This window comes from Gopherus evgoodei, chromosome 1 (genome assembly GCF_007399415.2).
Source record: "Gopherus evgoodei ecotype Sinaloan lineage chromosome 1, rGopEvg1_v1.p, whole genome shotgun sequence".
Classification (NCBI taxonomy): domain Eukaryota; kingdom Metazoa; phylum Chordata; order Testudines; family Testudinidae; genus Gopherus; species Gopherus evgoodei.
The window spans coordinates 312,889,983-312,917,795 of record NC_044322.1 but is presented as its reverse complement, the minus strand read 5'-3'; the positions used below and the strand labels follow the sequence as shown (position 1 = coordinate 312,917,795).

General features: G+C 37.9%; 1 protein-coding gene across 35 annotated transcripts in view; it reads left to right on the top strand.

Annotated features, from left to right (window-relative positions):
- Positions 1–26,006, top strand: part of NRCAM (neuronal cell adhesion molecule) — a 356,777-nt gene extending 330,771 nt beyond the window's left edge. For 17 of the 35 annotated variants that reach the window (XM_030548968.1, XM_030548972.1, XM_030548983.1 and 14 more), the window contains 6 exons: positions 438–590; positions 4,921–5,052; positions 9,658–9,736; positions 10,578–10,604; positions 22,150–22,161; positions 22,681–26,006. In XM_030548968.1, the coding sequence (XP_030404828.1) occupies positions 438–590; positions 4,921–5,052; positions 9,658–9,736; positions 10,578–10,604; positions 22,150–22,161; positions 22,681–22,918 (641 nt within the window). In that variant the 3' untranslated portion in view covers positions 22,919–26,006. Of the gene's footprint in view, positions 1–437; positions 591–4,920; positions 5,053–9,657; positions 9,737–10,577; positions 10,605–17,927; positions 17,990–19,502; positions 19,859–22,149; positions 22,162–22,680 lie in introns of those variants that run through there. The other 18 variants (XM_030548987.1, XM_030548997.1, XM_030548979.1 and 15 more) reach the window with 8 other exon arrangements.
- The last annotated feature ends 1,807 nt before the right edge of the window (positions 26,007–27,813 follow it).

The window sequence follows — 27,813 nt, the reverse complement described above, 5'->3', positions numbered from 1 at the left end:
ACATTCAGAACAATCAGGAACTATTTCCACATCATCTTCAGCATTTAAAGAGAATTTCTCAACAAAAGTAAATGTTGATTAAAAGTGCAAGCAGTATTATCAAATTCAGTGAATACATGTTTTCTTTATATAATTTATAATTGCAAATTCAAACATATTTCTTTAAATAGATGCAAAATAATTATCTGTAATGTGGTGGAACAAAAGTACAAAATAAGCATTCTTATTTAGATAGTTTTTTTCCTTGATATTGCATGCAATATAGTACTGACAATCATTATTTTGCCTAAAATTATATTATTTTTGGAGAAAGCAGTTATTTGTTCAGCAAATCCAAGTTTAGCCAACTGACTATAGAAAGTGTTCTGATTATAACTTGGAGTAGCAGATAGTAACTTAAAGTATTCCAACTTATTGTTTTCCTAAAATTTTTATAGGCAAAGAAGATTGGAAAAAAGACATTGTAAATGGTTCTCGGAGCTTCTTTGTGTTAAAGGGTTTAACACCAGGAACATCATATAAAGTCCGGGTTGGTGCTGAGGGTCTGTCTGGTTTTGTGAGTTCAGAGGATGTGTTTGAGACAGGTCCAGGTGAGGCACACCATACCAATTCTGTCTCACATTCAGAATTGTGATATGCCAAGTGCTGAAACATTGAATTGCTGCTAGTGAGGAGATACTGTAGCTAAAACATATTGCTATCGTTTTCTTCAGCAATGCTAAACTACTTTGTAAACTTCTAGACGTGCCAGCCTATCTACTTTGTAGACTATGAATGTTTTCCTTCTTTCAGTTCACTTTGTTTCCCTGCCATTTATGTTATGGGAAAGAACACTTAGTGTTCACATTCATTCTGAATTCTGTGCACTTAAGCTGAAATATTTTCTAATTCATCTTTGAATTGAATTAGAACCTATTGTGCAATACATAAATAACATGGTGTACTGTAACACAGCAGAATATCTATTTTTATAACTAACAATCTCAGCATTAGCAGTTTAGTTTCCAGAAGCATGATGTAAAATTGTTATGAGTTATCAGGAGTTTAAGTATATGATTTAAGTAAATATTTCATGTAATCCTTGAATATATCATATATCAGTAGGATGAATGATAAATAAGAAGATCTCCAGTTATAAATGTTTCTTTTTTCATCAAACATTTGCTTCCAGATGATGTTTATATCACTTAAACTACAAAATACCATAATTCGTAAGACAGCTTTAAGTATTTGAAGTGTTCCATACATATTTGCCATAGAAAAATAATAGATTTTAGTGCATGAAAGTTTGCAGCAGTTGTGTCTTCATATGAGAATATATTATGGCTGTTCATTTAACTCAGAGAAAGGGTTTTATTGGAAATATATTGATGTCATGATGAAGAAAGTGTTGCAATATCAGCATGTTCTTGATGAAATGTTATTGTTTGGTTTGTGTTTCCTAGGCACTCTTGCTCATTCCAAGCAATGTGGGCCATGGACAGTTATCTAGTAGATCTTTCTTTGGTCTCACCTACTACACAAACATTATGATTTAAGAAAATATATTGCTAATATGTAAAGTAGTTTGAGCAATATGAAATAATGATCCTACAGATAACAAAGCAAGTGATTAACATGCCAGTTTGAAAGAGCATTCACTTTCTAAAATCATAATGTTTTTGTTTTGTTTCATGTTTACAGTACATTAATGCTCATAGTGTTAAAATGTTGCTATAGGAAAGCTTTTGAAACATAATGCTAAATAGCAGTGCCCCACAAACATTTGCAGTTTCAGTAAAAAGGTTTTTATTAGTAATCTTTTAGCCAGAGGAAGCTAGTGATACTAGAAAACGGGTATGCAAAATTACACAGAGCACAGTCAACTTGTGGAACTCCTTACCTGAGGAGGCTGTGAAGGCTGGGACTATAACATAGCTTAAAAGAGAACTGGATAAATTCATGGTGGCTAAGTCCATAAATGGCTATTAGCCAGGAAGGGTAAAGAATGGTGTCCCTAGCCTCTGTTCATCAGAGGATGGAGACGGATGGCAGGAGAGAGATCACTTGATCATTGCCTGTTAGCTTCACTCCCTGTGGGGCACTTGCCAGGTAGACAGATACTGGGCTAGATGGACCTTTGGTCTGACCCGGTTCATCCGTTCTTATGTTCTTCTATATGTATGTGTGTTCAGAACCAGTAAGCACCAGAGCACAAAGATTGTATTGTAACTGACAAAGCGGCAGGGGCGGGGAAGTCCAAAACCTTCCCAGTCAACATTCTGCTTAACAGTAAAATTTCAGTAGTTCAAAAAGTCAAGACTCCTGTATGTATCTGTGAGTAAATTAAACACCTTGGCTCCATTCCTTGAGTCTTTTGAGGCTGGGAACAGTAGAGGCAATGTTCTCTCTTCCTGGCAAAGTTTCAATATAAAGCATTGCTTTTGAGTCCCCCCTTCAGATGAGCTGTACAGCAAAATTCTTTCTAAAAGAATCTAGCTATGTCACTTTCTGAAATCTGGGCTAATGCTACTAAACACTGGGGTGGGGGACAAAAGAGCAAGATACCTTTTTAGAGTACTCCTTGGCAGGAAGGAAAACCCCCGACTGGGTATGTGAGGCCTCTACCAGAAAATATCTGTCCATTCCAGCAAGCATTCCTATAGAGCATCTTCATAATGTGTGATTTTTCTCTTCTTGAGTATGTCCAGTATAGTGGGTTACGTTTTTTTCTCACATATTAGCAGCTTCTGTGTTCATCCGGAGTAAATATCTTTCTGTCAGAAGCAGATAATTAGTTTAAACAGGAAATTTTATTCCATTTTTTAAAGTTATACTGGGCTTTAGAAACCCCTCCCTATTGGATATACAATTAAGTCAAAGAATACAAGAAGCTGCATAAGTAAGTTTTCATCTGTTCTCTTCTCATCTCTCTTGCATGTATTTATGCATGGATTGTTTTGTTTGATACTATTTTCTTACTGCATTTGAATGTTAAATGTGCTTGTGTGTTTTGCTATAATATTTGCTACTAAAATTTTAATGCCTCACTATATATACATGTTTACAAAAAGCGAAATTGCTCTAACATAAACGTAGACAAGAAAAGAAAACTACTGGTATAGGTTAATTTGTTTTTTTCTTGTAAATATTATCCTGACATTTTTATATATTAAAGTTTTAGGTTTTTAACTTCCACTTTATATAAAAAAGAGAGAAAATGGGTTTGTTTTATTATGTCATGTGTATTAGCGGAAGCGTTGGGATCAGGTCTGTAAGATATGTTATTCAACTTCTAAAAATCAGAATACAGATGCCCCACCAAAGGCTTTGAAAGCTACAGAAATCAATCCCACACCAACCAGACTCATCCAATGATCAAGAAATCAAGTGAAGGGCAAATCATACCCTCCTCCAGTAAAACCAATAGGAGGATACTAAGAAACAGGCAAACTCATCCCCAGAACTTCCGATGGGAACAGGATTTGCACTCTAGGTGGAATGAGCAGCAGATCTTGCCTCCAAACTTCAAAGATACCCTGAGTTTGCCTACAGATCCTGGGGAATCCACAAGAATCCAGGATCTGGAGAGCGAGACTGTGCCCTGGAGGTGGCTGATCCCCTTTCATACAGAGGCAGAGCAAGGGAGATTCATGTGTGGATCTTAAGACATAAACTATTCTTATGTAGAGTTTCTACTGAGATTGGATGTCAGATGCCACTGATCTCAGTAGAAATTCTGGGTAACCTCCCTGAGACATGGGCTCACCATGGAATGAAGCAGAGGAATCTGGAAATTCTGGACAAAAATCTCCCATCATCTGTACTGAGAGAGGACTTTGTGCCTGGGCTTTCCCCATCTGTATGGATTTGTTGTCTCTACCGACCCCAAATCTCCTGGACTGCTCTTCACAGGCCAGCTATTCTATGAGTGAGGAGTGGCAGAGAGCAGACAGGCTGGTGGATGCACCCTTCCTTTTCATCTCTCAACTGACTTCTATACAGGGTTCCCTCCCCCTTTAAGGGGAGTCCTCAGGGAAACTGGCTCCACAACTGCCACATGTGAGAGTGGGGAAACACTGCGTTCACTGGGAAAACTCGTCCTGTGTAACAGAAGATAGGAAGCACGGGGCACAGCACCCAAACCACACAGATTTCTGGGATGCACTGAAAATGAAAGCTCCAATCCTGCACAAAGGCCCTCAGTGTCTGCTCTATAATTGATGTCTTCTGAATGCCACTTTCCAAAGTCATGGTAGACAGTCAGAGGAAACTCACTCAGAAAGAGACCGGGAGGGAGGCTGCCCAGTCACAAGGCACTTAGTCCTTCAGAAGCTAAAAAGGGTTGTTAAATCATAGCAATCGAGATGGACTGTCTGATAATATTTGGCTTGGAAGAGAACAGAGTCTGCTCTACATGGTGCTCAAATGCTGATTTTTTGTTCTAATTGAATGATGGGGCCTTGAATGACCTACCTTCTCCCTTGTTTCAGTGAAATTGGCCTCTGCTAGCCAAAGAGTATTTGCTTTTTTTAGAATGTAACCCAGATGTTTTATGAATTATAAAACATGATTCCTTTTTTTACTATGTATCAATGTAAGTTTGAGAACAATTTTAACATTTGTAAAAAGTGTATATGTGTAGGACATGTACATGTTTTACAGTGAATTGTTAAACTTAAATGATAAATTAAATTAGTAAAATACAGGAATATTAGACATATTCAAGAGTCAGTTCTAAGCTTTTTTACTTGTAAGCCTACAATTTTTAAAATTAAACATCTACAAACTACAGTGCTGCTATATCCCTGATGATTTCTAATTGCCACTTGTTATTATTGCTGCATTAATAAATTATACATTATTTATGCAAATAATAATATAATACACATTTAAATGTGTATCAGATCATCTAATATTTTTTTCCCTTTCATTCTTCAGCAATGGCAAGCCGGCAGGTTGACATTGCTACTCAAGGATGGTTCATTGGTCTTATGTGTGCTGTTGCTCTTCTTATCTTGATTTTGCTGATTGTTTGCTTCATAAGGAGGAATAAGGGTGGCAAATATCCAGGTAGGATATACATCAATGTAAACTAAAATAATAACATGCAGGAGAAGTCACACCTGTTTATCAGCTAGTCATAGTGGACATTGACTGCATAACATCATGTGCTAATAGACAGTTAGAAAGCTTTCTTTATGCCAGTTGTTTAAAGCTATTTCAGAATAAGTTGTACTCAATGCATTACTTAGCCACAGATGTGTCTGGATAGTAACTATGGTGTAGTTTTTCAACAGTGAGTATAATTCCATAAATATATAAATACACACAATTACTAGCTATATTGAGTGTTTTGATTTTAGCATGTCATATTGAGCTGGCTTATGGTAAAAGAAATCAGTTATTTCAATATATAACTATAAGTGCCAGAAGTCACTACTCAAGATGACATGCATTATCATAATTTTACCATCTGAAAATACTGCCAAAGATGGTTCACATCACCTTGTATAATGGAATAGAAACTAAATATGTACCAACTAAGTATGAAAATTGTTACTAGCATAAAAATTTGATACTGTAAACCATATACCCATAACTACTATATCAGGATAACATATTAGAATAATAACTAGCAAAACAGTAATGAAAAGACTCAAACAATATTTTTTTAAAAAACTTGTAAGATTCATAATGTAATATCCCACAGTTTTTTGGCATATGTACTATATTCACAATTTATTGGCATATGTACTACAGTAACTCCTTGCTTAATGTTGTAGTTATATTCCTGAAAAATGCTACTTTAAGCAAAACGATGTTAAGCAAATCCAATTTTCTCATAAGAATTAATGTAAATTGGGGGGGGGTTAGGTTCCAGGGAATTTTTTTTCACCAGACAAAAATCTATACACACAGTATAAGTTTTAAACAAACAATTTAATGCTATACATAGCAATGATGATTGTAAAGCTTGGTTGAGGTGGTGAAGTCAGAGAGTGGAAGAGGTTGGGATATTTCCCAGGGAATGCCTTACTGTTAAATGATGAACTAGCACTCGGCTGCACCCTCAAGGGTTAACACGTTGTAAACGTAGTTTAAGAGTATGTCTACATTATGGGATTGTTCCAATTTTACAGAAACCGTTTTTTAAAAACAGATTGTATAAAATCGAGTGCACGTGGCCACACTAAGCACATTAATTTAGCGGTGTGCATCCATGTACCAAGGCTAGCGTCAATTTCCAGAGAGTTGCACTGTGGGTAGCTATCCCATAGTTCCCGCAGTCTCCCTAGTCATATTGTACCGTCTGCTGCTGTCATGGGTGCTCCTGGCTGGCCTCGCTGAGGTCGGCTGGGGGCGCATGGACAAAAATGAGAGTGACTTCCCAGGTCATTCCCTTCTTTATGTTTTGTCTAAAAATAGAGTCAGTCCTGCCTAGAATATGGGGCAAGTCTACTAGAGAACCAGAGAGCACAGCCGCTCCTGGTCAGAGCACCAGATATCCTGCAGGAATGATGAGCTGCATGCCATTCTAGGGGTTGCCCCTACAACAACCCCACTCGTTGCTTCCCTCCTCCCCCAACCCTCCTGGGCTACCGTGGCAGTTATCCCCCATTTGTGTGATGAAGTAATAAAGAATGCAGGAATAAGAAACACTGACTTTTTAGTGAGATAAAATGAGAGGGAGGCAGCCTCCAGCTGCTGTGATAGTCCAGGCAGGACATCTCCATTACTCATTAAAGGGTAAGTGGGGGAGAGGAGCACAGCCTCCCACTGCTATGATAGTCCAGAATCTCCATTAGACATGAAGGATCGGGGGAGGAGCTCAGCCTCCAGCTGCTATGATGAGGACGGTTACCAGCCCTATTGCACTATCTACCAGGACTGAATCTCCAGGACACAAAGCTTAAAAAAGGGAATGACCGGGAGTCATTCCCATTTTTGCCCAGGCGCCCCCGGCCGACCTCACCGAGGCCAGCCAGGAGCACTCATAGGATGATGACAAGGAAGGCTATCAGTCATATTGTACCGTACTGTCTGCCACCGGGGAGGGGGAGGGGAGAGGATGCTGCTGTTTAGCGTTGCAGCACCCTGTCTACCAGCAGCATCCAGTAGACATACGGTGACATTGAAAAGAGGAGAGAAACGATTTTTTCCCTTTGAGAGGGGGAAGGGGGAGTAAATTGACGACATATTCCCTGAACCACTGGCAACAATGTTTTTGACCCTTCGGGCATTGGGAGCTCAGCCAAGAGTGCAAATGCTTTTCGGAGACTGCAGAAACTGTGGGATAGCTCGAGTCCTCAGTCCCCCCTCCCTCCATCCATGAGCGTCCATTTGATTCTTTGGCTTTCCGTTACATTTGTCACACAGCACTGTGTTGAGTCCCTGCTGTGGCCTCTGTCTATCATAGCATGGAGATTTTTTCAAATGCTTTGGCATTTCGTCTTCTGGAACGGAGCTCTGATAGAACAGATTTGTCTCCCCATACAGCAATCAGATCCAGTATCTCCCGTATGGTCCATGCTGGAGCTCTTTTTGGATTTTGGACTGCATGGCCACCCATGCTGATCAGCACTCCACACTGGGCAAACAGGAAATGAAATTCAAAAGTTCGCAGGGCTTTTCCTGTCTACCTGGCCAGTGCATTCGAGTTCAGATTGCTTTCCAGAGCAGTCACAATGGTGCACTGTGGGATACCGCCCGGAGGCCAGTACCATCGAATTGCAGCCACACTAACCCTAATCCAACATGGGAATACCGATTTCAGCACTACTCCCCTCATCGGGAAGGAGTACAGAAATTGGTTTTAAGAGCCCTTTATATCGATATAAAGGGCTTCGTTGTGTGGACAGGTGCAGGACTAAATCAGTTTAACGCTGCTAAATTCGGTTTAAACATGTAGTGTAGACCAGGCCTCACACTCTATAAGGCAGCACCAATGTAGGGAGGGGAGACAACATGGCAGAGACGGACAGAGACCCACACCATGTCTGAGAGAGAGAGAGATGAGCATTACCCCTTTAAGTACGCTGACCTCCCTCTAAGTGCATTGCCTTTTTAAGTAGATTAGCAAGTTGAGATAGCAGCTGCTGCCCGCAAGCCTCTTCCATCCTAAACCCAGTCATGTCCCCCCCCTGCTCTGTGGATGGGGTACAGGTGGGGGACACCCTAACATTAGCACTCCTCTTCCCCCCACCTCTGCACAGCAAGCAGGAGGCTCCCGGGAGCAGCTCCAAGGCAGTAGGGGGGAGGGACAGCTGAACTGCCCAGCAATTGATAGCCTATTGGGCTGCTGCTACCAGGGAACTTAGGGGAGCAGGGAGCTGATGGGGGGCTGCCAGTCCACCCTGGTTTCAGCCCCCACCAGCTAGCTCTGACAGGCTGCTCTTCCTACAAGCAGTGGACAAAGCAGGCAGCTGCCAATCTATGTTATAAGGGAGCATTGCACAACTTTAAACAAGCATGTTCCCTAATTGATCAGCAACATAACAACAAAACCACGTTAACCGGAATGACTTTAAGTGAGAAGTTACTGTATTTAAATATCTATCTTCTATGTTAGTTATTCCTATGCTTCTGTCACCTTGGTATCAAAGGCCTCAATATTGCAAATATATGTTAATATCTTTACATGAGTTAAATTGCGCTAATCACATGCATACAGTTGGTTAAATCTCTGAGTGCTTCCAGGATTGGGGCCTCAGTATACAAAGAAGTTGTATTTCATTGAAAATAGTATTTTTAGGAAAAATATTTTGAAAAATACAGTTAACTTTAAGAGAGACAAGATTATGTCAAATTTATCCCCAAATATAAAGGATTTTTTGGTTTGATTTTGGTTAGCTTTAAAAAAAAGAAAGTTACAACAACAAAAATTCTTCCAATAATTAAAAAAATCCAATAGAAACAATGTTTTAAATAAAAATAAAAATTCCCTGTGTATTGTTTGTAAACCAGTATCAGAGGGGTAGCCGTGTTAGTCTGGATCTGTAAAAGCAGCAAAGAATCCTGTGGCACCTTATAGACTAACAGACGTTTTGGAGCATGAGCTTTCGTGGGTGAATACCCACCCACATGCATCTGAGGAAGTGGGTATTCACCCACGAAAGCTCATACTCCAAAACGTCTGTTAGTCTATAAGGTGCCACAGGATTCTTTGCTGTTTGTAAACCTGGCATTCCTGCAATGTTGCTATTAGATAAGAAGGTGAAAGCAAATTTACTAGAAACTGGCTATAATCAAAAGCAAAATGAAATAATAATTTTCATTTATTAGTATGAGAGAAATGCTGTCAACTAACAGCATAAATAAATAAAACTAATTTATTTAAATTTTAATAATCTAACTTTTTTATTAACCTAGAAAACGAATGCATTTTTAAAATCGGATTTTAAATTTGAAACTGTCCCTTTTAAATCACGTTCAAAAATGGCTACAACAAAGGACTTTCACTACTGCCAAATGATGTATTTTGTCCTTCAGCAAAGATATTTTTAAACTACCACATATGTATTTTATTTAGAAGTAACAATCCAAGGCCCCAGGTTTACAAAGTGATCCTGCCAAACCCATATTACTCATATCCACATAGGTCATTTTGCAGGATCAAGGCCTTAAATATTTAGTCCTAAAATTTAATGATAAAAATCCCAATTTCAAATATTGTAGTGAAGGAAAAGGAAGATGCACATGCTGATCCAGAAATACAGCCTATGAAAGAAGATGATGGAACATTTGGTGAATACGGGTAAGCAGCTGACGCACAATGTTTCCTTTTCTTGTTACTTTTTGGATTTAGGAATAAAATACAGTTTATAGAACATGACACTTATTTTATGAAAATGAAATTACAACTCTTTGTAATGGTGTAAATTACTTTGCATTTAATGTTTTACAGAATTAATTAAAAATATATCTTTAATGAGACTGGTAGAACAATTTAAAACATCAAGAATTATGATTTGCAGTATTATGCTAATTTTATCATATATTTTAGTAATGGGCCATCGCTGTAACATTCAGATCCAAATTTGAATTTTGATGTCTCAAAATTAAGGGCATTTCCATACAGAGTTTAGTCTCTGGCCTATCTTTAATATATTGAAAAGCTCAAATACTTGGCAGCACTTTTGCCCTGTCCTGCAGCACTTATAAAATACTTTGTCTTGGAAATGTGCTTCTCATATAAACACAGACAACAGTAACTTGTATCCCATTCATTGGAATGCAGGTTCTTTTAAAATTGCTGCCAATACCAATACAGAAACAGAAAAAAAATCAAGTAAATGACAGAGAAGAGGGACTATCGCTTAAGAAAAACACAACACTCTAGAGAATTCAGTGCATGAGATACAGCAAACTGCTTCAGACCGTGCCACTGAGCTGACTGTCATTCTTGCATGCCATTTTTGACTATAATTCTTATAGAAACATGTGAGCTCAATCTCCTTGCAGCACAAAAAAAAATATGTTCTTTAAAGAAGTCTTTTCATAATATTTACATATGGTGAGTTTTAAAAAGCACTGTAACGTGATAGTAAATATATTTTGATTTAGTACAGAAAAGTATTTTATTATTTCTTTCACAGGTCAGTGTTACATTTATTTTTCCATAGGTAATATATTCTTTATAGTATATTCCTATGTAAATAACATTTTAAAATACTTTAATTTTTGTATGCAATCGATTCTAGTGCATGGAAAGTCTGTTCTTTCAAATGGGGTTCACTGGACTGTTGTAACATTTTTTGTGTAGCAGAATGTGCATCTCATCTGGCTGGAATAATTCCTATATTTTTTCACTGTTCTGAATGCCAAAGAGCAGTTTCTGTTTACTTCTGCAGCTATTAAAATTATTCTAATCCTTCATAATATTTGCCAAGTCAGTACAAAAACATTTTAAACTTGGTGTTTGTTTTTAATTTTAAATGCCTGTTGGGTTAATTTAGTTGATTTTAGCTGACAAAAATGAGAGACTGAAAGCTTTGGCTGGAAACAGGCATAATACAAACAAGTACTATACAAGCTTCTCTATACAGTCCAGCTACTGTATCTGACTTCTAATTTACAGCCCCTCTGCTTTTCTGTTCCTGGACATTTCTTTAGCAGAAACTGACATTGATGCAGAACTGTGCCAAATTATGTGATGGCTTTGTGATTTTGACAAATACTCAGTCAGGTCTAGGATGAGACCAGTGAATTCGCTTTTTATGTGTGACGTGTACCAGGGTCTGAATGTATGTATCCATATTTAAATAGCTTGTATGTTAACCCACAGAACCATCCAGTGCTTTGTTGAATGGTTTTATAATGCATTTAAAGAAAGATATTACCAACCCATGGTGTGGTGTATATGGAGAATAACATGTGCAACTTCTATAATTGTTCACAGGAAGGGAGTTGCTCATCTAATTCACCCGTGCAGAAAACTTCTTTCTGTAATGAATTTCTGAGCCATTAGCCTGTGATGAGCTTTTCTCTTTTTCTCCTTAGCGACAGGGCATCTACAGCAACCAGTCAGACTGCAGAAGATGTTTTGGCTTCCTGTCTGCAACTCAGCATCAGTGCAGCCAATTAGTTCCCAGTTTCCCTCCACCTCACACAGCTCTCGTCATGGTGCAATGCTTCTTTGAGGAAAGGTGGTTTAGGTTCTTCCTAAAAATTTCTCTGAGAATTTGAGTATTTTGAATTTTTTCATCACTTCAGGTCCGTGTCTACGTGGACAATAAAGAAATTGGACAAAGACAGGAAGAGAAAAGATAACTGTGCCACCAAAACTCCTGAAGCAAACCCTGGCTTTACCAAAGCAGCATCTGTGAAATCTGAGCAATCCAACTTGTCCAGAAGATCGGTAGATGAATTGTCCAGGACCAGATCAGAAGCCCTCTGCTCCGGGAGCAGGGCTAAGCAGTCTTCAAAGCTCTCAAGGGTTAGTTCCCTCTCCCAGGAGATAAAGAGATCAGATGAGTGGAAATCCAGGGATGGCTCTGGACATCATGTTTCTTAGCAATGGATAATGGGGACAGAGGAGGGCGTTAGATTCGCAGGCAGAATGGCATTCCCCTTTTCAGCAACAGTTCAGCCAGGCCCTGGTTTGCAGGTCACTGTCAGGACAATGTTCCTCACTCCAGCAATGGGTCAGCCATGTGCCAGACCACAGCTCAGATTCAGTGGACAACCATGGATCCCATCACAAGACGGTAAGACTTTCTATTACTTCTACTACTACTTCTACTCATTTCTCTGATTCTGACAAAAATTCACTAATGAGAGCTGTAATATTGCCTGATGTTACTACCATTCTAAAGGATGCACTTGCCGTGGCCAGGCACAGTATTGCTTCTGCTGTGCAGGCTGGACCCCCTCCAGTAAAGAATTCCAAGGTACCACACATAGCAGTTGCACTGGTTTCCCCTGAAGCAGCTGGGCACAAGTCCAAGGTCTTGGTCTCTGAAGGTATAGACAGTTTAAACATGCTAGCAGCTTACAAGAAAGAGGAGTCTAAAGCTGACAGGGCATTTGAGGATGAGTCTCCCTCAGAAGATGGGGAAGTGTCTTCTGTTTGTTCTGTGGAGGAACAAGAGGAGCCTGAACCTGCGCGTAAATTCAACATGGAGAATCAATATTAGTTATTCAAGCATATTAAGAGAGTACTAAAGCTAAAAAAACCCAGTTCTGAAAAGCCTTCAGAAGAATTGCCTATCGTCTCTGAAGAGGACAAGGTGGATAAGACCCTTCCCATCCATTCAGCAGTGCAAAAACTGGTCTGCAGAATTTGGAGTAATCCTGGTGCAAAACATGTAGCCCCAGCTGTTCTATATACCCTCTTCCAGCGGATAAAGCTTCTCTGTGGGGGTTCTTACCCAAGGTAGATAAGGCAGTGGACACTGGTGATACTAAATCTTCTTTGCGTGTTAGTGTGGATGCTGTCCCCAAAGATCCTACTGATAGAATGGTTGAGTCTGCAATTAAAAGATCTTTCAACTTAGCTACAGCCCAACTTGGAGTGTCCATCTATTCCACCTATGCTACTAGAGCCTTACTAGTCTGGCTGGAGGAAGAATTAGCCAGAGATAAAAAGGAAAGGGTCCCAGCCAGAGCCGTGCCGAGAACACAGTATCTGTGTAGAATTGCAACTAATTTCATTCACGATGCAGCCAAGGATTCTCTTAGACTCACAGTTAAAATTATGGCCTGCCTCACAGTAGCCAGGAGGGCCATCTGGCTAAGTCCCTGATCCTCAGAGTTAGGCATAAAATATCAGCTGTAATCTTTGCCATACAAAGGAGGCATTTGATTTGGAGATTCCATGGACCAGGCCCTTAAGGGTTCCTCAGAGCACAAGTGTTCCCTCCATCACCTGAAAAAGAAAAGATCCTTTCCGGGCTCGTCACTTCCTGATCCTCAAAAATGTCAGACTCCCTGTCATTCTCCCCCTAAATTTAAAGGGGGAAAGGGAAAGTATGGGGTCTCTCGATCCTTTCATGGCAACTACATAAGCAAGTCTGGTTTTCAGGGAGACAATAGATCCATCAAGAGGAGCCTTCTGACTTTATAGGGCTGTCTGCCAATCTTCCAACAGCTAAAATAGATGGAAGAAGTTGACATATTCAGTGACTGGACTATGATACTGGACATGTGGATCCTTTTGATAGCCCTAAATGGATACAGCACAGACTTTGTAGAAATGCCCTGCCTTCCTACTGAATTCCATCTCTGCTCCACAGGAAAAAGCAGAGCATTTTATCAACTCTCTCTCATTTGTTATCAGCCAAGGCTGTGATTTCAAGCCCTACTGAACAAAAAAATCTAGATATCTAGTCTCTGAATTTCATAGTCTTCAAATAGAGACCAGTTCTGGACTTCAGGTGACCCAATCCATTTGTAATAAATTAAAAATTGAGTAATCCAGAACTCTCCTCACAGCAGTATAGCCAGGAGATATCAGTAGATCCACAAGATGCTTATATACTATGCATGTCACTATAGATCACCCAGTATCTCAGTTCTTATTTTATCAATCAGCACCATCTTCAGTATCAGCCTTTCCTTTCACTTTGATTTCTGGCCCGACAGTGTTCTCAAAGATCATGGCAGAAGTGTCTCTAAGAAGGCACAATCCCATATAGAAAGAATTAACTGTCTCAAAGCAAGGTGCAAAGGATTCTACCACAAATTAATACTTTCCAGAAAGGTCACAGATGTCAGTTTTAAGAAGATTCATTGTCCCGTTCACATTCTAGTCTTCCTAGTATCCTGTACAGATGTGATGTCTTGGACTGTTTTCAGTTTAGACCTCTTCAGTTGTGATTTCTCTGTGTGAGAGCACACATGAGCTGGTTTAGCCTCTTCAGCTGGTGAATGTATTTCCTGCCAGATGAATCCAATGAAGGGAATGCCACTTCAGGAAACCCAGCAGCACACAGCAACTGCTCTGATGGGGGAGCATACTTGGACCATCACAAAGTAGAAATGAAATTGAGTCCCTCCAGAAAGCTATTTTATATCAACATACTGTAGTTAAGAGCAGTCAGGAAAGCCCTGTGCCTCTTCTGAATCTTGGAAGAAGATAAGTCTAGGTCAGTATGCTGTGAACAGAAAATGTCTTAGTAGTGACACAAGCAACTAAGCAGGAGGTATGAGAAATTAGTGACTGTGTAAAGAGACCTGAAGTCAGAGACTATACGAGGATCTCCTGTTCCCCTCAGTTCAAAAGTACCAAAGAGGTGTCAACCTTGCAGGAGAAGCCAAATTTCTGTCCTAGGCAAAATATTCATTACTCCAGGGAAGTGGGAATTTTATCCACATCTGCAAACCTGCTGATTCATAGGTGTGGAAAGGTCATAAGTGCACATTCATCACTCAAGACAATAGAAAACTTCCAAGCTTCTTCAGTCAATACAGCTGTTTGATTCTTTCTGTTCTCTGGACCCAGAGATTGCTGTATCATATTTCCACCAATCCCAATTTGTAAAAGGTGCTCAAAAAGACCATAGAGTACTCTATACAGTAGTAAGAGTGCCAGTGTAGTCATCCCAGGGATGGTCTAGAGATATATGTCTTAGTATTCCTCTGCCTGTTTTCCACAACATCTTGACCCACAAGCAAGTGTTTCAACGAGACATCCACACCTGGACTGTGAGAGACTTGCTTGGGAATGGTGGACTCTGAGTGCTTTGTTTTATTAGATAAGGCGTTGCAATCCTTCTTTATTCTCCAGAATGGTCAGCATCAGGGATATATTCTAAGGCTTACAATATCATTTTCCTCTGTTGCAGTTTCAAGGTTTTAAACTAAAAAGATGTCTTTTGTATCCTGGATTTCTTGATAAATGGAGTAGCTTTTAACTTTGTAACTTAAGGGATATTTTATAGAATTCCCAGTGGGGAATTATCTCTGCATTGTCAAATTGGTTTTGGTGGGTCTTGCTTTGTCCCCACTTACACTTACTTTGAGGAATATAAATTTGAATCTTAAACTTCTTTATCACTTTTCTTTTGAGTCACTGCTTTTGACTTCTCTGTTAGATGTCTTTTTTTCCCTAGCAGTCATAGTATCATGTGGGAGGGTCAGTGAATTGTCTGCCATTTCTTGTACATTTCCCTAATATTTTACTTTCACAAAGAAGTCTTTCTAAGAATAGTTCCTTGACACTTGTCAAATGTTTCATCTGATCTTGGCTTAGAACAAGAGCTTAAACTTCCAATTTTTTTCCTGCTTCTGCCACAGTTGAAAAAAGCTCAGGTATTGCTGAGATGCTAAGAAAACGTATCTAGACAAAACCATTTGTTTTCTTTAGTGAGATTAAGGAAAGGTAGTAAAATCTCTAAAATCTGCATAGGCTTCTGGATTGATTTATACACGTCTAGTGTACAGAGAAGGAGTTTCCTTATCCCTTTCATCTTCAGACGCACTTGTCTTGGGATCATGAGCAGAATGGGAGGGGGAGTGTCTCCAGATCAGGTTTATAGTGAGACCATACCTATCTAAGGTATATCTCTACCCCAGTATAACGCTGTCCTCGGGAGCCAAAACATCTTACTGTGTTATAGGTGTAACCGAGTTATATCGAACTTGCTTTGATCCACCTGAGTGTGCAGCCCCGCTCCCTGGAGCACTGCTTTACCATGTTATATCCGAATTTCTGTTATATCGGGTCATGTTATATCGGGGTAGCGGTGTATTTATGGCCTCTTATACCCAAGCATTTCAGGCTGTGGATCTGAGAGCACAGAAAAAGGAATTTATTCCCATCAAACTTCATTTTCTGCATCCTCATATCCATCAGCCCGGAATGTCTCCCCCTTCTAGTCTGTTTAGCATCACACTGCATGTAAGAGTTACGCTAGAAGTGAAAGAAGTTGCATGTTACCAACTGGATGTTGCTGACCATATTTTGAGTTATTTTGCATGTCTATGACTATGGAAGAATCTACTGGGAATTGATTGGCAGCTGAGCTGTACAGAGAGCACAAAAACCTCTTCTGCATTCTGACTGGTTGCTGCATGTACCTGTCTCTAGGGAAGAATGACTAATATGTAGACACAGAAAAGATTTGCAGGTAATACATTCCTTCAAAAAATGTGATGAACTTGTGAAACTGTTCTGTGTACTTCACCTTTCTACTGTGTTTTCTTCAAATATTCTTAAATTCACTACAGTGAAGCTCTTCGTCGCCACCTCCCCACTTTTTCACTCATCTCAGCCATCAGCTGCAAGTTTGCTATTTGTTTCATGAAACCAGGAAGAAAAATAAATTAGTTTTGTTATATGATTGTTTCCATTTTATTCAAGATGTTTAATTTGTGTTTCCAAAATATGCCTTTTAATTTTAAAGAGCAAAGGTTCCTAATATAAGATAATAGGGAAAAATGTATAGCCATCCATTAGTATCAGTCTTTATTAAACAGCTGGGAACTTAAGGTTAGGTTCTAGCACAACAAATAGCATGCATGTCATTGGGCTTACTATGATAGCAACCTCATCTCAGTGCAAAATCCATACATGTTCACACCTATTATTTTGTTCCTGGTAGTTATTGTCTCAATGTTAATTATGTATAGTGTGTGTGCAAAACATTTCAAAATACTGGTTTTAAATTTTTCATTACAAATTTTTTTTAGTAAATTTGTAATTTATTTTCATGTTAAAAATTACAGTAGGTAAGTATGTCACTGAATAAAATCATTAAGAAAAAGAAAGAAAGAGAGGATTTTATGATCTGTCATGATTGTATTTTGGAATAGTTTTATGAAGCTCCATAAACAAGAAGAGCAAGTCTCAGAGATACTACATCAGAATTTCTGGCTTTAGCAATCTGTTTTTGCAGAGAGTTATTAAACATTCTAAAGCTGATATTCTACAGCTCTTTGGGCTTCAGAATTCATAATGAGACAATTCAGCTGTTTTGTGCAATATGCTTCTTGGCAACACATTGAAAACTCATTCATTTTCCCCAGAGCACCAGGGTCCCTTCTCTGTTTTGCACCCCCAGGGTTATAAAAGCACTGTATGAAACATGAGTGTTCTCATGTCCTCTCTGTCTACCCCTCCATCTCTCCTTTTCCCTTCTTTCCTTCCTTTTTTCACTCCCTCACCCTCACTTTCTCTCCCTTCCTCCAAAATTTTAATAGTTGCTCATCTAAGCACAAGTCTTGACCATAATCCAGGTTGATAAAAATCACATTATTCTTACTTTCCCTCCTCCCAAATGAGGAGTGGAAGGCTCCCTGGGTACCCCAACTGCTTTTTCCACTGCCAGTACTTTGGCAGAACTTCTTACTGTACTTCTGTGGTGCAAAAAGGGAGGGAATCCCCATGCCCAGATTTGATTTTTGCATATGCTGTAACTGTGCGTTCACGCCAGCGTCCACCTCCATGCAGGTACGCTCCTGTGTAAATCTGCAGTTTTGTTTGTTTGTTTGTTTTAATTATACAGACAATAGAATCTGCATCCTTACTAGCATATAGAAAAATCACAGACCCAATGCAACCATCTGTGTAAGTATTTTTTAATTATTTAGATTATAAATACATTTTGTAACCCCTCCCCAATAAAATAAAATAAATATAAGTTACATAAAGGAACTTATAAGTAAAAAGATCCTGTTTTGTTTTGTAGGAAGTACAATAATTGTATGAAGTCAGTGCTGATACAAATGTTTCTGATACAATTATAAAGTATTTATTTACTTCTATGCCATAAAGTAATGAACTGAGCTACCTGTGCTCACGTGTTATTCTGCACAGAGAACTTCTTCAGTTAAGTCCAAATACTTTGTTATCATGGCATTTTAAGTACAAGGTGCTACAGTGGAATAGGAAGCAATACATAGTTTCTCCATGAGCTTTCTTTGCTGCTTATTGTACCAAGCTGTGTAAAATTCAGTGCCATAAATACCATCAGTATTGCTCGTTGTCATCCCACAGTGAGTAAATTTAAACAAACAAACAAAAAAAAAGGTTCAAAGACTTTGGCAAAGTATTAAGCTAACTGAAGCACAGCTCACAAAATATTTGGATCTGTAGGTCAGCAAGATTCTTACTAGGTGACAAGTTTGTTGTTTGAGCATAAGAATTAAATTGATCATATGCTGTATAGTACAGAAATTTTAAATGATTTACATTCTGAACTCTTGAGAAGGAAATTATCTTTTTGTCATTTTTAAATTGGACAGAATTTCTGGAACAACTAAAGACTCTTTTGTGCAGTGCTTACCAGCATTAACAAAACAAAATAGTTACATATGCAATAATGATTTTGTTACATTTTTAAAGGTTTGTTGTGTTATATGGATTGTTTTATCCTGAAAATGTTGCAGTTGATATGATCATGTAAATATTGACCAAGATTTTCACAAATGGGTGCTGAAAGTTAGGATACATGCTGAAAATTAGTCCCCTTTAATATGTCTCAAGCTAAATGCCCAAAATTTGAGAGACCCCCAAATCAGCAATCATTTTGGAAAATTTAGGAGCCTATGTACAAGAGGTGACCTGATTTCTAAAGGAGCTGAGTGCCTAGATTCAGTGGGAACTGGCTGATCAGCACTTTGAAAATCAAACCACTTATTTAGATGTCTAAATATACATTTGCAAGCCTACGTTCAGGCATCTCTATTTGTAAATCTTAACAGCAATTCTTACTCTCCCAAATCTATATTCAGGTGAATTCCCAGTAAAATCAGCATACTGTACCTCACTGTTCTCACCGTATTAAATGCACATGTATATACACACAATATATATTTTGTTGTGGTGACTCATTAGCTATTTAAAGACATTACAATAAGCAAGTTTGCATGCTTCACTGAGAACCTCACAAAAGCATGTAATATTTTCTGACTGAGTAGCTTGATTTTACATTAGTATAAAATGACTGCTGCCTCTTCTGCTGGTACTATACTATGTATTTTAATTTATATCTTTGTATTTTATAACTGTAACCCTGTTTTTTGCTTTGCAGGATGTATGTCAAAATTTAAATTATATTGTGTGTTTTATTTCATTTCAGCGAAGATTATCTGAACATTTGGAAACAGATACATTCATGAAGCATGAGGCATAACCTCTGATAGTCCCTTTGTTTCTGAACAGGATTTTCATTCTAGATATACAACAAAATTATGCAGGATCTCATTTTGCATTTCTAAAATGTCAATCTAGAAATGAATTGGGCTGCCTAATATTTATGGAGCAGTCACTATACGTGACTAACAACTTATCAGGTCTTAGGCCTGGTCTTCCCTGGAGGGTAGGGGGAAGGAATCGATCTAAGTTATGCAACTTCAGCTGCGTGAATAACGTAGCTGAAGTCGATGCACTTAGATCTATTAAATCAATGGCTGACGCTCTCCCATCAACTCCGCCTGCGCCTCTCACCCTGGTGGAGTACCGGAGTTGACAGGAGAGTGCTCGGTGGTCGATTTATCGCATCTAATCTAGACGTGATAAATCGACCCCCACTGGATTGATCGCAGCCCATCGATCCAGCGGGTGATGTAGAAAGTGTGGCGCAATAAATTTTTCTTTTTTTTTTTTTTTCTGTTTTCACACCACATGCTATGTAGCAAGTGGTGGTTATGGATTTAATGCTTTAGAATTAAACAAGAATTAAACTGGAAGATCACACATGCAGTATTCATTACTAACTGCAGTTATATACAGACCATTGCAAACTCCACAACAGTATTTCAGAAAAAAAGCATGTTCTTTAAAATTGAAGTGGTGAATGTATCTGTCTCCTAGACAGCAGTTCTAATGACCAAATTCACAAATGTGAGCTATATGTCATGAAAGACTGGAACAAGGAGGGTGAAGAGATAGTCTTCCATGTGGATACTCAACAGATTTAAAATATATATATGTTTGTTTCATCAGATATAGTAATATTACCACTAGAGATGAGGCTGACTAGAAGCTCTAGCCACATAAGGCTCAATTAGGCTGTAGCCTGTCTGACTGTGGATCTGTTGCTTGCATTCAGATATTTAACTGAAATGGAAAAGATTAATACAGTATTATACAGCATGATATAGTGCTACTCAGAAGTGATGTGTTGCATCTTAAGTTGATTCAGAACATACATTTGCAGTGTTTGTTGAAAATGGCTAAATCATATTATTGTTAAGCTAGCTAAAAGGATATTCAAGCATAAGATGTGTAAATATACTGTTCCCTCCTCATCCTGACAAATATAATGCCCTGCCAAAATGAGAGCTCCAACAAGAAACAACTCAGCATCCTGGCTGTGTATGTAATTACAGGCGCTTGCATGCATGATGTACCATGAGCCCACCACACCCACTGCTAACTCTTGTTTTTGTGAGCAGTCCTGCTGTTCAAATTGTAGAGTAGAATTCTTGTCATTGTTAATACCTTGTATGCTCATGACACCAAAGCAGGCAGAGAAAATGGATGATATTATTTGGATCCTTATGCCGTGTATGTCTAGGTAGCCACAAATGAAACTGCTTTGTCACTTGACTTTTTTATTCTAACATTAAATCCTTAAATGCACATATATGATACAATAGCACACCTCCTCTCTGTCTATGTGTAGATCTAAAAACAAATACAGTGATGTATTTATTTGTAAATATAGGTCTGCGTATAGAGGACAAATTTTCTTAAGATGCAGCCATTTGGGATGTTCTGTAGCCTAAATAGAGGGGTGATAATGTAAAAAGTATCTTGTGTGATAGAAAGTTGGCTTAATGGTTTGTAATGACGGTAAAGTGCATTTCAGCAGAATATTAATCAACAGAATCAATATCTGTGTGCTCTTGTGCATGCTGTACAATGATACATCCTTGGTTATTATATGATGATATCTCTTAAAATAAGAATGGAAAACAGATATTGTGAGCAATTAAATAATTTACTAACAGGAATTGTGCAGCTAATTCAAAACACTCATTGCTGAATATATGTCCAAAGTTAACAAGCTATTCTGGGTTACTATGGCACAATGTAAGTTTTGCTTTTCCTAATAACTATTTATTTTTCACCCCCGTAATTTGTGAATCTGTGAATAAATAAAACACATTTGTCGACCCCTTTTATGCCCTATATGTATATGGACTTGAGTGTTTTATTATGTGTTCAGGTTACATTTTTGCATTTAAATGTGCAGCTTAAGCCAACGGCTACTAAGTAGGAAGTCACAGCTTGAACTACTGCTGATGTCTTCAGCTTCAAGGTCATCCACAGTCTGTTTAACAGGGAAAAAAAAAAAAGCCAGATCTAAACACAGCCCAGCAAAGTCTGCTGCACTAAATTTGGACCCTATCATATGTAGATTGTATTTGAGTCAGGAGTATAATAGAGAGCTAACCGTCTAAGCAGACTTTTTCTATGTGCATACACCCACAGGGTGGTGGTAGAAAAGATAAAAGAAATAGAGTAAAGCATTTCTTCCATAACTGAAAAAAAAAAAAAAAGTCTAAAATATTTCTAAGATCTTTAACATGCTTTGAACTGCCCTGTGTTATCAGTATTCAACTAAATAGTTTCTGTGTCTGAACATATTGAATGTTTTAGCAATTATAAGCTCAAATTCCTATTAAATGAATACTGATCATTATCAGGATATGGACTCAGCTTTTCTTCTTAGGCTATTTTCATTTGTTTCTTCTGCACCCTTTTAATGGAATATATAGGTCTCTTGAAAGGTAAGGTTGAAAATTGCAAGTCTAGCCTGCATAATGTAACAAATTATTGAAATGCAGCACTTTTTTTCTTTTTTACTGGCAAAAAATCAATATATTTCATTTAACCGAATTCATTCTTCATTCATATTCAAGAAATCAGTGAATTACGAAGTTTAACAGACTAACTTCATGGCACAGCATAAGCTTTTTCTTTAAAGAACAAAGAACTTGCTCTTATAATGTTAACAACCCCCTTTTTAATGCGTGCAGTTCTTTTGCTTCCAAATCAAGAGCAGAATACCTTATAATTGTAAAACCATGCACGATGGAAAAAATGCACTCCCTCTATTGAAGACATTGTATGTTTAAACCATTTCTACATGATGTATTTATCATATCAGTTTGTTTCTACAAGGCACTGCAGGATTGTAGGACTGGGCACATGCTTTTTAAAAGTCTGCATGCATGGTTTGTTTTGGTTTTGCTTTTGTAAATTATGATATGTCTATTAATTATTTGAATTTCCTGTATTTTTTCCAGTGACGCAGAAGATCATAAACCCCTAAAGAAAGGAAGCCGAACACCTTCAGACAGGACTGTGAAAAAGGAGGACAGTGATGATAGTTTAGTTGACTATGGCGAAGGTGTAAACGGTCAGTTCAATGAGGATGGCTCCTTTATTGGACAATACAGTGGTAAAAAAGAGAAAGAACCTGCAGAAGGAAATGAAAGTTCTGAGGCTCCTTCTCCTGTCAATGCCATGAATTCCTTTGTTTAATCAAGAAACTCAATTCCCTTCCTACAATATTTTCCATTGTGTTTAAAGCACTTGTGCATCCTCCTTCTCATGCTAAGGACATACAGGTGACAAAGCTCCTAGCAACAAGATGTTTATCCTATGAGAACATATAGGTCAATACAGTTACACACTATAAAAACACAGTAAGTGATACGTTAGTATGAATCAAAATGCAAAACTCAAAAATTTTGCTCTGAAGTTGAGTATTTTTGCTTTTTTAAAAAAAACTGACAAAAATAATATAACATCATCTGATAATGTTATTTCCTGTCGAAAATACAGTATAATGCATGAAAAATGCTACACATTTCACAGATAAACCTGTGTATGCTATTAAAATCTGGTTTGATATTTGTTATGCAGTCCTCAGCTGAATCCCTGGATATGAATTCCGTTTTCATTGTCAGAGTGTTATAGTAGTGTTATATAGAACTTCAATGTCTTTGTGGACATTGTTGTGAAATTGGTGACTTAATGTCTAGCTATCATATGTCTTTTTGCAAGACAGTTAGGAACAGTATGTATGGTATATAATTGCTAAATGATTTAATTATGACACTTGCATTTGCTGATGCTTACTGAGACCCTGTTATCTGCTCTTTGTTCCTATTACTTTATAGCCTTCCTAATCTATCAAGTATTACAGCACTACAGTGTTCCATTTTACATCCTGTAAATGTTGGGTTGATTTTAAGACATAAAACAATATCCATGGCAATGCATTTTGGAATTTGTACAGTCACTGAAGTGAAATTTTAAAATGAGACAAAATATTCCAGAAGACACAGGGCAAAATACATTCAGTGCCTTTATAGAATATGCATTCCATAATGCACTGTACTGCTAAGTTGGTGCAATAAACTGTGATTAGTGAACTACTATCTTTGCCAAACAAAGTAACTGGTAAAAAGCAGAGATGTTATGAAACTGTTGAGCTGCAAAATGCAAGGTATAACATTTTTTTAATTACACAAAGCACAATATGATTTTTTTCCTTGAAGATAAAATAACAGCTTTTAGACAATTAGAGCACAGCGTCATTTCATGGCCTTCCACGATTTATACACAAATGGCTGAATTCAGATATTTTACTAATGCTGCAAAAACCTAAAACTCTCTTGCAAAATATGTTAAAAAAATACCATGCCAGCAACAGCACATTTTCCTCTGAGTCATTGCTTGACCCATGTGGCAGCTTTTGAAATTATCTACAGCATGAAAGCAGTGTGTAGATTACTGCTCAGAACCACAGAATTCAAGGAATCTGACAAATGCTAACAAGGTTTAGTGGTAAAGGATTACTGTTATCAGTTACAAAAATATTCTCTCACATACTATATCAATCAAACGGTTTACCTCCAAATATGAAATTTTATAACAACCTATGGTTGAAGGAATGCTCAGTTTCATTTGCCAATAAATTGGTTTTTCATAACTTGCATCAAGTTTAATTTTAAGTATGCTTTTTATATGTAGATACTTGTTGAATTTGTAAATACACTTAAAGTGTAGATGCTATATGCTTCTAGGTGTTATAAACAAATAAACAAAACAAAAAAGCCTATGTTGTACTGTGTAAGAAGTACTACAGCCAATGGAGTGCTTAGTATTTTAAAGCATCTACTTAAATATATATTTTTTGCTGTGAAAATGAAATAGTGAACTGTTCTACTTATTTACTGCAGATTTCTAGATATTATCTTAAGAGCTTGTGTCTGTGGATTACATTAGACCATAGTACACCCTGCAGCTTTTATGTATGTATTGTAGATAAAGCACAATTTGAAGTAATCACAAATGGAAGTCAGCCGTACAAGCTTCTGTTGCACCATTAAGCTTTCCATAATCCATTTTTCTTATGGAAACAAAAACAAAAAATGAACTATATAACGCTGATTACAAAGCACAAAGAGAGTTTCTTAATAAGATTTCCCAATGGTATTGGTAACAATGAAGTGAAATTTTACTCTTCTTTAATTGTAGATGCTGAGTTTATCTGTGCATGTAAGAGTACACATACAGGCTCACTTCTGTAATAGTGCAACAGATTTTGTATTAAAAATAAATGTGGTTTTAAAATTTCATTGTTTGTTCTGTTCACAAAATATTTAAAATCTCTGATTTACCACATATTTAAGAACTTTTAAAGTGAAAAACATCATAAATGAACTACAATCAGGTTATTTTCAGAATGTTGCAGTTCATCATTTCTGTAATATCAGTTGAAAAATGTTAATTATGGGCCTGATCCTTGCCCACTGAAATCAAATTCTATTCAAGTTCCCTCACTGTTTTCTTCCCTTAGATACATTATTTGATCAAAACTGAGGGCATGCTGCAAAAGACAAAATTACATCCCCACATTCACCCAAAAAGAGAGACATTCCATACTCACTTGGTCCACTCCTAAATACAGATTTGGGCTCCAAAATAAATTACCTGATTTTCAAAAGTGCTGAACACCCAGCGGCTCTGACTGTTGAAATCTAGGCAGTCTACAGTAGACAAGATCCATTTCAATGAACACTTAATACCTGGTCTGGACTGGGTGTGAATAGAAATAGATTAGATAGGTGCCTGTCTATGAGTTGTTATGGAGAAAGTAGATAAAGCTGTGGATTTCCTGGGCAACAGGAAATAAAGAGAATATATGATTCTTGGCCAGGCTAATTTGGAAAAATGATTCTGCTTGTGGGCAATAAGTCCCTTTATCAGTCCTCTCAACCAGGTATGTCATTTGATTGCCTGTGGATATTCCAGTTTCCAGGATATGTGCACAGTCACAATTCTGGCACATACAGGTCAGAACTGAAGTATAAGAATTCTGCTCCTTTTTCTGTAAATGGGCCTGGTCTTTTCTTAAGCTGTATGCATTCAGGATACATATAAGGGGGAATTTAGGTACACGCAAGATAGCCATTTCTGTTTTGATTTGTGTCATTCCTGGATAGAGCTGTGGATCTTTGCATTGCGGTGTTTGAACAAGAGATCTCTTTTTATGATATTGTTTTATTTGGATGCTTGCAGAAATTAATGTTTAAACATAAAGTTTTAGTATTTTACCTTTTCATTTGGCTGTGTTTTTATTGAAATGGTGGTAATTAGGGAGATAATTACGGAAAATTATCCCTAAGTAATTCCTTTTGTTGTAGTCTCCTCTCCTGCTGCCCATCCTAGGAAGAAATATTCAGGACAGATTCTTTTTTGGCTCCACCTACCAGAGGAAAAGTGACAAAAGATCTATCAACCAAACTTTCTATATAAGCATCTGGCCTGCCTCAGTCTTTCCAAACAGTGAATTCCAAAGCTAAAGAAAGAAAGCAGTACGAGACATCCTGGACTACAGTAAAATAGATGAAAGCATATTGCACCAGAGAGGGGAGTAGATTATGATGCAGGTTAGAAGAAGAGGAGATTTCAAGAATTTCTGGTGAGTAAATTTCCCTATTTGCATATATCTCTCTCTTCTTCTGTCCTGGGAAAGAACATTTCAGGTAAAAGACAGATGCAGTGAGCAGTATTGAAGGAGGGAGAGACTTACCTAAGTGTGAGAGAAGCAGCCGTGTTACTCTGTATCCACAAAAAGAACAAGAGTACTTGTGGCACCTTAGAGACGTACAAATTTATTTGAGCATTTCTAAGGTGCCACAAGTACTCCTGTTCTTTTTACCTAAGTGTGCTGCTCATAGGACTTTGCACTCGAGTAGTAATACTTTGTGAATCTGTGTGGGGATGAACATGTTGGCAGCTGCATTTTATACCAATGAAATGGAAGCCTTAGCTATGCTGCCAAGGTGGTGAATATATCCCAATGGCTTTTGATAAGCTCTAGAAATGATCTACCATGATTGTAAACCAAAAGAATACAAATTTTGATCCATCTGATCTGGCAACCGCTGCTTTATTGCTGCTTTGCCCTTATGGCAAGAGAAACACACACAGTTTTTTAACTTACTCAAACCCATTTAAACATAATAAACAGAACATCATAACATGCTTAATATGTAAAGAATAGAGTCTTCTGTTTCATGACGCAGGGGGAAGAGAAACAATGGGTACCTTGTCACAAAATCCAGAGTTTGCCTTTGATATTAATTTTAGGAATAAATGGAATGCTGCATTATCTGGAAAAAAAGCTTAGAGATATGGCAATGAAGAGAAAGCTCAGTTCCCCCTGCTGTCTAGCAAAGGTCATTACAGCTAAGATGATGACCTTGTAGGAGCATTTCCCCAGAGTAAAAGGAAATGTCACATGAGGACATACAGTATTGAAGAAAATTCCCAAGGATGGACTGCTTGTCTGTAAACAGGTCTTTGCAGTAGAAAAAGTTGAGGGAGTCTAAGTGTTTCTACCTGCAAAGAGTCCTCTGATAGATGACAGTGCCCAAGCATAGAGTCTGTCTTTGCCTTCTGTGAAACTTAGGAAGGATAAAGTTGAGGCCATTTTACAAGGAATAGGGTTTGTATTTCTCTACATGCTTTATTTGAAAAACACCTTCCAAATACAAGAGGAAGACTTGTCAGTAGATGGCTACCTTCTGCTCATCAGGAACTCCATGATCTCATAGGACAATCTCTTTTCCAAGAACTAGTTTCACTCAACTGTTGTCTCTCAGCTGAGGTCTTCAAACTGAGAGAAGAAAACTGTGCCTTCCAATACAAGGTCTTCTTTCGTATTTTGGATGTATACTAAGAGGTGGAAGGAATATCCTAGCTGGTGGCTCCCAATGATACACAAGCATATGTGTGCTTAGGGCTTCCGGCTTGACCATCTGGGAGTAGAATCAGGGAAGTTTAGCCAATCTACTGCTGTTGTCCCCGTTCTGCACCTGATCTGTGAAAAATTCTGGGACTGAAACTCCATTATCTAGAAG